This window comes from Dufourea novaeangliae, unplaced genomic scaffold (assembly GCF_001272555.1).
Source record: "Dufourea novaeangliae isolate 0120121106 unplaced genomic scaffold, ASM127255v1 scaffold108, whole genome shotgun sequence".
NCBI lineage: Eukaryota > Metazoa > Arthropoda > Insecta > Hymenoptera > Halictidae > Dufourea > Dufourea novaeangliae.
The window spans coordinates 1181953-1193504 of record NW_015374014.1 but is presented as its reverse complement, the minus strand read 5'-3'; the positions used below and the strand labels follow the sequence as shown (position 1 = coordinate 1193504).

General features: G+C 34.0%; 1 protein-coding gene across 1 annotated transcript; it reads right to left on the bottom strand.

Moving 5' to 3' along the window:
- Positions 1-1628: 1628 nt before the first annotated feature.
- Positions 1629-7979, bottom strand: LOC107188708 (zinc metalloproteinase nas-13-like). Its single transcript, XM_015577050.1, has 4 exons — positions 7637-7979; positions 5444-5749; positions 4072-4205; positions 1629-1787 (listed from the first exon to the last, which is right to left on the bottom strand). Exons 1-4 carry the CDS (start codon positions 7977-7979, stop codon positions 1629-1631), a joined length of 942 nt encoding a protein of 313 aa, XP_015432536.1.
- Between the last annotated feature and the right edge of the window lie 3573 nt (positions 7980-11552).

Below are 11552 nucleotides of genomic sequence, written 5' to 3'. Positions count from 1 at the left end.
GAAGATCCCGCCACTTTAAGGAAGGTCATAGGGACAAGCTGCGCAGAACAAGTATCTTCTTTCGTGGAACGGAGTATAGATAATTATTTAGAAGTTTGGTCTTTTCACGCGTCTCCACCGGTGTTCGCGAACAGTATACGAGTCGTTTTTTCTGCGAATCTTCTGTTCGCGTATAGTTTCCGAGGTGTTCGCGAAGTATGTTCGCAAATACAGGTCTCTGAGACGTCTCCACCGAAACTCTGCGAACAGTGTTTTATTTATTGTTCCACCCTGTTCGCCGGATGTATACAAACTATTCGCGAACTTTTCACAAGCCGCATGCGAACTATTCGAGACCAATAATTATTTCACCTATTATGGAGCGTCTTATTAAAAGTATAATATTTAGTATATATGTGTATATATTTCTTTTTATTTTATCGCATAAAAGTATACTATTTATCTTTCCTTTAGTGCATATGGGATTTATTAATACTTTCGTGTTGACTAATTGAAGAATTGCAATCAAATTGTCAGATTGAACATTAACAGACGAAGCTTAATAAATAAATGAGTTTAAATTTTAAATTTTTTAATTTCTCCGAATAAAAGCGAAACCGAACTTCATTAAAAAAAATTATTTCAGATGTTGTATAAATACAGTGTTTTAAATTTTGTCCAATGCCTGTTATAAAGTTATGGCTACAAGTTTGATGCAAGAGTTGCTATAAATTGACATAGGTCATATTGCAAGACTATCTGCAAATTTGCTTTACCATTTTGTCAGCTGGCGTTGCCTGCAGAACCTAAGTCAAATACGGAAACAGATCGCTATGGTTTTTTAGGCAACTTTTCTCATTTATTTCTGGCAATGTGCTCGAAACTTGTACACAACTGGTTATCAGGAATAGTTAACCCTCCATAATACGGACACCATCCGTAATTGGCTCACTTATCCTACAGTGAATTATTGTGTAAGATGATAATTTGATATTGTGAGATGTAATATGCATAAAATTAAACTTATAAAAGCTACTAAAATTGAGAAAAAACATATGTAGAGTACACCAATTTAGTTATAGAAAATCTCAAAGATTAACCTTGTGACGGAAACTCTGATTTAGGTCTGTACAGTTGGATGGCATTCTTTGAGTTATTATTAAAGAAAATCCAACACTATTACTCAATCATTAACAAAAAATTGTTTATTCCCATTAAAAGTGGTTATCAAAGAGGCACATTATTTATAGGATAATCTAATACATCAAAACTATAAATATCTTTATAGGCTGAAAAGGAAACACGCAATATAATTTTAAATAATGCATTTATTGGACGTATATTTGAACAAATACTACAAATTCATAATATTCATTAATTGAAATCCTTACACGCTGAATGTAAGTAACATGCATCTAACACTGTTATTTAACACGCACACGCACACGCACAACAAACGGTTTCCGAATATATGAATTCCTCCAACGTTGATACAAATTCATTTGCCATCATTATTTTCGGATCCATATCAGTTTCCTTCGTCGTTATTGAACTTAAACGTAAAAGACTAGATTCTCTCCATGGTCCTCCTCCCTTCCATCGACTGCCAGTTACGAATATTGAAATTCCGTCCAGGTGGTTGTAACCGATTAATAGGGATTGCTTCGCCTGCGTTTGCTACATCTATACATCTTTCGAATTTTCTGAATGTCTCTCTTGCTGAATCCCTCTCTCTGACCCAGCTGTACCGTAGACGAACCCTGAAATATATCGCTCATAAAACATAGGAAGCCAGCGAGTTTCTGTTCCTAGCGGCAATCATATAACCTATAAACGTAGACGTGACGATAAATGTGTCATTGCAATACCGCACGTAACCCTCTTATTGTTGGATTCAACCCTCCGCTCAAATGATGCACACAACTGTAGTCTACGCTACCTGATCGAAAGAATGAGCCCAGGTCTGATGATGATTGAGGAATATTACAATTATATCATAACAATTTAATAAATGTTCATGGTATACAAATCGTTTGTGTTCAACTTTGGTATATTAGTTTCACTAAATTTGTGTGGCATAAAAGTTTTCCCTCATCATCAATTGTGAAATTTGGTCTTGAATGGTAAGACTAATATAATTGAAGAATTCAAAGGCCAAACGATCATAGTCCATTCTAAATGGAAATTGAGATTTTAGCATCATGTGTTAGAATTTAGGGAGAGCTATCGAACTGTAGATTAATAAATAGAAAAAAATGGGCGCAGGCCAGTGAAAATAATGGCCAAAGAATTCTGGATTCGGGAAAGAACGATCAGTGTCACTATTCTTCAATGTGAAGAATGATCAAAGTCCAACTCGATAGATCAAAGTCTTGATTATAAAAAACAATTCTACTTTCGTAACATTTATGAACGTTTAATGTAGTTATGAAAATTCAGAAACAGATTATAAAGAAAAGGAATATCAAATTTTTGATTGTGTACATATAGCAAGGGGGAGTATACAAAGTTTGTTTTTTAGATACTGCCAGTTTCTGCAGGCATAACGCACCTGATTTATGCATAAGTAAATGGGGTTAAGTTAATAATTGTAACGAAATTTTCGTAGTACTTTCTTTTAATTTTTCTTTCTCGTGCAACATAGTGGTTGTCAAAAATTAGGCCAAAATATAAAAAGGTGGAATTTCAGAGAGAAATTTCTCTTCCCAATCATAGGGACCAAAAACATTCTAATAAATCATGGTGATCGTAATATGTAATATGATATCGAAACAAATCATGCTGTTACTCATACATCCTTCAAATTTTTCGGGTCCTTGAATTGTTGAATCATGGAGGTCGCCGAGAGTCTTGATAATTCGAATATAATATATCACTCACCGTGGTATTACTCGGAAAAAGCCGAGGGGGCGGGGGGCTAGAGGGAATATTAGGAAAGAGGGATTTGGAAGTGCAACTGCAACGACAATTTAATAAAATTCAACGGTTGGAATAAAACGAACAGTATTGTAGAAGCGTTGGAAAAAATGAGGGTCCAAGCGGAACACCAAACCCACGTCCCCCGACGCCGAAAGCGGAGACTACGCGTAGAGTCTACGCACTTATCCACGGAGCCCCCCCCCCCCTCTGTCCATTGGTGTTATTGCTCCTTTTGTTGGGTATGGAGGTCCCGATCCCACAGTGTAGATATTATAGGGTAGAGGGGTGTGATAGTGTAGAAAACAAGAATAAGTATTGGATAGAGGAAGAACAAAGGAAATGCGTGTTATGTAAGGAAGGGTTAGGGAATTTAAGGCATTGGACAGAAGAGTGGAGGTGGATGAAACATAATAGCATAAGAATAGAAGATATAGCAGAAATAACAGATATAAAGAGGAAATACATAGGACAAAGGAACGATAAGTACATAGACACGTTTTATACCAAAGAAAGGTGATAAGGAAAGTTTAGACATAAGTAACATACAGAGTGATTTAACTAACGCCGCCACTTAAATTACTTGTTGAAAATGTTTGAGAGAAAAGTTATGTATAATAGTATCAAGGGGGGCATACAATGTAATAATTAATTTTTCGCTATTTTGCTTTTTTATCGAAGATAACTCAAGGTGACCTTTATATCATAATAAAAAAGCAAAATAACAAAAGACTAATTTTTATACTGTGTGCCCCCCGTATACAATATAACTTTTCTTTGAAACATTTTTTCATATAGCAAACAATTTACAAGTAATTTAGGTGACAACGTTAGGTGAATCACCCTGTATAAGTATACAGATAATCCTCGATGAGTGTTCAAGGGCTCGACGGCACCGAACATTAAATATTACATAAATTAATGGCCATATGCAGCTGAAACAAATATCATTCGCTTGAGAATTCTAAGCTCTATCACTATGCTAGATTTCATTAAAAAGTCAGTGTTACACCTGAGATCTTCTCCTTGTCAATGCCGAGGAGCCTTCGAACACTTATCTAGGATTTACTGTAATTGTAATTTTAATGTAAGAAAGATTGTAAGTGAGACCCAATTTGTAACCAGCAGTAAAAAATGAATAAATATAAATAAATATAAATCATATATATCACTCACCTTTGGGATTATAGTAGGTTGACCATTCCTGGAAAACGCACCCGCGGAATAATGCATTACGCTCCCGTAATCGTATCCGACACCGAACGCATCGGTGGTCTCTCTCGAGGCTTTCTCGAAATTGCCAGCATGCCCTAAATAGATAAAGAGATATGGTAATGACTGGTGAACTTTGAAAATTTTTATACCATTCAGGAATGTGCGACAAGTAAATGTCCAAGCAGTTCCAAGTAGGCGTCAAGTCGGTGCACATTGCATACGAAATATCGTGCGCTCGGAATTTGCGTTGCGTGATATGATAAAACAAAGTATTGGACATTTATTTATCAATTATTACACACTAATCCGCTGGCACATTTAACGCTGGAATTACCAAACACGTCAAAACGACGGATTTCAAATTTCTTTTGCAATTACTTGAAGTCGTAACGTTGCAGTTATCGAAATTTATCTTGACTCTGAATTTATTATGCATTTTATATTATATTATACTAAATTGTAGTATTACGTTTTATGGATTAATTTAGTATACATATTTAGTGTTGATGTTTCTAGTGTTAAATTCAATAAAATACTTAAAACCTGATTTTAGTAGACGGTAATGCCAGATTACCGTATCTAACATGTTGACTGAGGAATTCAGTGAAGCAAGAGAAAATTTCTCATTACCATGAACAAATGTGCATTTCTCGTAGACATTTCAATTGCTTTTTACGAAATAAATTTCTCTCAAAGGAAAATGACAAGCCTTGCATTTGAAAGAATTGTAGTTTCCAAAGTTTTTCTATGGCTTTTGAACTTTGAACAGACTTAATTAACTCTAAGAGAATGTATCAAAGTATAGAACTAAAGAAGAGTTATTTTTATTTAATAGTATGAGATTCAACCATCAAACATGGAGTAATTATTTAAAGCAGGAGATTACAAATGTACCCTCGATGGACAATTAGGAAAGAACGCAGGTACTATAAAGTTTTGGTATAAGTATACCTCAAAGTAACTCAATAATTATTTGTCATACGAATATTATCTGCAAATTTCAATTTTGCAATCAAAGAAATAATAGACCTACTTCTGTACTACAATATGAAATTTAACAGTATAATCAAAAAGTAAAACGTGCAGTGCAATACATCTCCGAATAAACAGTTCGAGTACAAATGATAAATTATAAACAATATTTTACTTTTACATACCTAAAATAAGATTGTGCATTATCCTTCAAGTTAAACTATTTTTATTATACAGTAAAATGTTATACTCTTTCGAATTTAAAGGAATATTTCTAAATAATTGTTTAATCAAGTCAGTATCAATGATCATATCAATGAAATATTCTATTCACTAAAAGTGTCATTGACGTGACACTTACCGTTCAAAATGTTATTCCATTGAATCCGAACGAACTCGTCCCGTTCGTATCTGCTTTGCTCGTGCAAGAACCCTATAACGTGCATCAATTCGTGTATCACCGTGCCCTTTTTCACGACACAGCCAGGAACCTGTAAATTCACGTCCTGCCTTCCGCCAACTCTTCCCACGCTGCTCCAGCAACCAGTTTCCCCGGCTGTGATCCTGATATAATCGTTCTCCTCACCGGTATAGGGTTTGAACTTAATGCACGTATATCTGTGATAATCGTCTATGGCCTCAAAAATCAATTTTCGCTGTTTCTCATCTGCAACAAATTTTATTTAATGAGAAAATCTCCTTCTGCTCGCCGATTCATTATGCCGAATCACGAATACCTTTGGCCACAAAACTTAAATATTTTCTACGTGAGGATTACATAAGAATAATAAAAAAAATGTCTCATAGTTTAAAGATATTTTAAAATTATGCGATACATTGTCAATTGATTAATTTTCTTATTCTTATGATTATTCGTAATATGTATGCAAAAGTAATGATCATTTTTTGTCGGCAAAACCCTATTAATATCAGTATTGAACAATTGCTATGTAGATTTGTTACTCGAAATGGTTGCTTCATATTTGTAATTTTTCGCCATTTTTGTACCGAAAGTTAAATTCCCCATCAATATTACAAAATAAAATCGTAATACCAATTTAACCGAGACAGACCTTCACTTCTATATACGCCTAATAAATTACATTTAATTCTTTTTTTACACGATAGATACTTTCCCGAAAAATCCGTGTGAAAAAGACACCGTGCATATGAAAAAATGGAAGATTGTCTCCAGACGAGAGAAATCAGTAAAAATAATACGATAAACCAATTAAGAATTTTTTTTTAACCGAGATCAATTTCCTAGAAAAATAAGTAAGAATATTTCTTCTTAGAATTAAAATTAAGTGATGATTATTAAAAAGAAAAATGTGTCGGACCGTATTAAGTCGAAGGAAACCTTACAGAAAGAGAATTTAAATTTGTTTTCAAACTTTGTCAGACCAAAGTTGTGTAAAAACAGAATTAAGTGCAATAAAATGTTATATAAAATTGTTAAAGTCAACTATGTTATACTTTTAGCATTTAGTTTGTAGAAGTTTACCGATTTATGGTCCAATGTTAATAACAAAAAGTATACTCCCTAGAGTGAGGGTCGCCGGTGACCCCCACGGCATTCAACGTGTTAACCGAAACATGTCCACCGCCCTGCTATAAATACAGCTAACAACAGGTGCCTATATTTTATTATTGTTCAAATTCTACTGTTAAATAATTGGTGGCACCGCACACAAAAAATTACTTAAAAACCACTAAAACAAACACGCGTAAAATTGACGTCATTCATCTGAGAATATGGTAAAGTATATGAAATAGAATAATGATATAAAGAGAAAAGTATACTTAAACAGAAATTTTGATATATCAGGATTGATTTTCAATAAAATCTGCCATTTCGTGTAAATAAAATCAATACCATCCCCTCTCCGCGTTAACCATTCTCAAGACACGGAACCCACCCCGCACGTTAACATTAGAACTACCAAAGCAGTCAAAATGACTGATCAGTAGACCGTCATAATGACGATTAAAATATTATAGTAATGTATTTTCTCAGATCTTTCACTACTTTCATTACAATATGAAAATAAAGGAATTGGTTAACCCTCCGTTATTAGAGTGGGTCAGATTGACCTAGAATTTGACTTTGAAGTAAAATATCTTTGAGGCATCATTGAAAATGGTAACTACGAACATCATGTAGCAGAAATTTCAGGTATCCTAAAAAGCCTTTTTTTCAGAATTTTGTTTTTTTCTTTCAACAATTTCTTTAAACATGATAAAACCATCAATGTTAATTTGTAACTATGAAAATATAATCTCCGATGTTCAGACTTCATCTCAGAATTTTCTACGATGTAATTAACAAATAGTTTAATTAAATTAAACAATAGTTAATTTAACAACAGCTGATTGAATATTGACTTCGATCAAATTGACCCAGTATGACAACCACGTTTGACAAAGTAGACAACGCAGGGTTAATTCGAGAATTTGAATATTTTCAAAAGCCTTGTCGCGATTATCGATCTGACAGACTAAAATATACGCAGTTCCAGCGATAATATAAATAAACAAACGTAATATCGCTTACTGAAGTATGGGCTGATCATATAAGGAACGACGCCACGCGGCCATCGAGCTGATTCCGCCTTTAGGCCATTCTTCTCCAGATGAGCCGGAAACAGGATGTCACCCTCCGCGTAGCTGCCCAACTCTTCCGGATTGGTGTCCCAGCCCTCGTGCCAGTTCGCCACGGCTGCTCCTGTCGCGTTGTCCGGGAACCGATACAGAATCTCTCCAAAGTGTTGCAAATGGGCGATCACACTATCGGGACTGTCCACCGAGTTGTCCAGGATGTCGCGACGCTGGAACGGCCAGCCTGTCGCGGAAGTAAGAAGAACGAGGGCGCATACGATCGAGAAGAAACGGCCCATGGTGAGAATGGTCGATGGAAATGGCATTTAAGGTGGAAAGGAACCGAATCTACTCTGATATTCGTGGCGAATCCACTGACGAAAATCGGCTGGTTCAACCAGACTTTATACGCACACGGGGAACCCCACCCGCGGCGGATCGAGTCAATGCTTCCGTGCGGAAACGATCGGGGACAGTCACTGATAACCGTGGACTTTGGGTAACAGGAAGTCGAGATTCGCCGGCTTGATTCTTCGAAGGCTCCCACGACGCAACGGACAACGCGTATGGTTGTGGTATGTAGGATGGATGGTTCGTTCGAGTCGGAGATGGGCAAATTCCTTATCTAGATATTATCTAAGTATTTTTAATCGTTTAAAGGTGGATATTCCATTTTTTGTAAGAAAATAATATCCTTGTTTCAATAGGTCGACATTTGACTAACAATTATTTAATCTTATCAACTGCTTGAAGCTCAGGATGACTGCCTTAGATGCTGCTTTTCGCTATGTATTATTCGAATGAAATTGCGTCCAAGTTTGGTGCAGGTACTGTGATACAAGTGTGCAATATTTCGTTAATAAAATTGTATATTACACGATTATAAACCAACACATACGAACGATCATTTATTTTTTACTTGGGGCTGCAATTTGACCCCTTATCGTTAAAATAAAATTGTATATATAAAGTTGCTGCATCATAAATATCGTTTCTCAACGAATTTTCTTTGAATCGTCTTAAAATTTCTAAACATGTGATCGGGAAGCTTGTAACTCCGTGACAAGAGTGTGTCGATTCAGGTACACTCCCGTTCGTAAATATTAGGACATTTAAGGAATGTACAGTAAATGTTACCAGGCATTAGGAAATCACTAGAAGTCTGAAATAAATATTGTTTAGGGTATATTAAAGCATGATCGACAATGCTTATGCTACTATCAAGTAATAAAAGTAGCCTAAAATATATCATTTTTACGAAACCTCACGTTTTCTTCATACAGACCAAGTCTCCATATACTTATGAACAGTAGTGTAGATCTTACTACGACTGAAAATCTACTTTTCACAGTCAGTTAGAAGCCTTCCAACTTGACAGTACGACAAAACTATTTATTATACAATAACCTAATAAAACTCAATTTAGATACACAAATTATTTTATTTGATATGGAGTATATTGAACTTATAATAAAAAAATTTTATATTCGATATAATTATTTTACTGCGACTTAACTACGATTACTTTGAACACATGCTCTGGAATATGCAAGATATTTTCAGGAGCATCAAATTGGAATCTATAAAACAGCAATATAAAAAGTAATATAAAAAAGTAGTTCGAATGTAAGCTTAATATTTTTCTCCTATCAATTGGTATTCGATAGACTTTGTCTTTTAATATTCCTCAAATACAGATGTCAATAAAAGTGTGTAGTATATAAAAAATCGTTTTAATAGCAATTCTTTTTTAATGATAGAAAGCCAAACTGCAGTCCTAGATTGTCCTTCATATCATTGCAGTAAATTGAAAATCTTCAGTAAAGTGAATTATTAAATTAATGGGAAATAAATAGTCATTTGGTTATTTTTGTCTGTCATAATTGCGAACTACGTATTAGGCTCTTTTATAATAAATGTCGTTAAACCTGATTAAATTAAACTTGTAACTCCATGAGAAAAGCCTAGGTATTGATTCAGATGAACTTACTTCGATTTACCTTCATTCTAAGATAAGTTATATGCAGCACAAAAATGATAGTTATATTACAACATTATAGTAGAATTTTTTCGATTGTTTTTCTAGAATGATAAAGATTAGATTTCGTAGAATGAAAATGAATTTTAGTAGTTTACACATTAATCTATGTATGCAAACCTTATAAAATCATACCATTATCGATGAAAATACTGATAGATCGTTTATTCATCATCGCTCTAATACAATCATAAAAATTTCTATAACTTCTTCGGTAAAAATTAATAACAATAACTTCTTGAAGAAGAATCTACAAATGTATATTTTATTTACTTAATTTTTCTTGCTTAAAATTACATTTCCTATCTACATCCAAAATGTATATCCTTTCATTTAACAACATCATGCAGTGTCAAACTATTTATACCGTAATGTAACATTAATGTTTAAATTTCTATACTCATGCTTATAACAGAATGTATTATTAGAATGTTTCATACTCAAAATTGTTTTACTTACCGATATATAAAGAGAACAAGGTACAGAGGAATTGTCTTTATTTTCCATTTCTCAGAAGAAACGTTTAACAAAAGGGTGAATAATATATTTACGAACCCGGAAAGAGAAGTCGGACATATACCACAAATTCAGTGTCCCGGTGGTTGACAATGCCGTTTGAAGTATCAAAGTATTATGTAGAGATCGTCGTAAACGTTCTTTCACACCGACTAAAATTAACATCCTCCTTCGCACTTTATTCACATGCAAATCTCGCTGGACTCTATCGCCGTTATTGGATATTTCCAGAGGACCTTGCCAGATCCTTCACACCGGTGACTGAGACCACCGAAGGTCGGTAATAAAGTCTTCCTTCATATTCCGCTCAGCCTGGTATGGATTATGATATTCTTTTTTATTGGGAAATTTACGTATAAACCTCTTCTCGCGCGCGCAATAACGATCATTTATAATATCTGTCACGTTTCCCCATTTCCGTCGAATTTGTATAATAGCATTTAATGAATTATATACACTACCGGACATTTGTCTCCTTACTGTCGGTCCCCTCGTGCATATTGCATAACATAATTAATATCCTACAAAAGGATATTTTCAATGTGCACGTACAGCATTAACATTTTATATATATATATATATATATATATATATATATATATAAAACTCTGTGCGTCATTACGCTAATGTTAACTATAATTGTTATTCGACGATAAGACCGTGGCCATATCAAAACATGAATTTCGTTGAAACCGGTTCAATGCGCAGCCTAGCGTTATTCTAACGTTACGGTTAAATTGCCTAAACATAAATTTTACGACACCCTATTTCCTATTATGCGAACAAGATAATTGTTGCCCTAAGTCCCCTGAATTGTTTCTACGCAACAATTTGCATTTACTAGAACACGTGTGAATACAATTTGCATAAACAGTGGTTCACTCGAAAATCGGTCATTACTTCTACCCTCTTGTTTCTAGGATTAAAACGATTCGTAGATATTTATCTTGTTCCATTATTTATCAAAATCGGAATGGTAACAAATAATTTTATAAAATATTCATGATTGGAAAATACTAATTACTTCGTAGAACTAGTAGTTCTCACTGAAAAAAAGAAGGCCTTGTTGAAAGTACATTTTACGAACTAACTCGCTATAATGACTTTACAGTTCATGCGACCACACCAAATAAACCATAAATAAATAAATAAAACATTCTCTTTCAAATATTCCTTGATATTTTTATTTTATTTGGAATCTTTTAACAAAAGATTGTTTAGTTTAATATGTTGAGAAAGTATTAAGTATTAACACATTTAATAAATATGAATATGTTTATAATCTTAAATCTTTTATAATTTTCAAGATCATTTACTA

Bases quoted from the DNA above. Each gene is read 5' to 3' on its own strand.
- LOC107188708 (XM_015577050.1), bottom strand. From the start codon at position 7,979: ATGGGCCGTTTCTTCTCGATCGTATGCGCCCTCGTTCTTCTTACTTCC. The intron at 5,750-7,636 runs GTAAGCGATATT...AATTTGTTGCAG, and splicing joins TATGATCAGCCCATACTTCA to ATGAGAAACAGCGAAAATTG. The intron at 4,206-5,443 runs GTAAGTGTCACG...TTATCTATTTAG, and splicing joins ATGGAATAACATTTTGAACG to GGCATGCTGGCAATTTCGAG.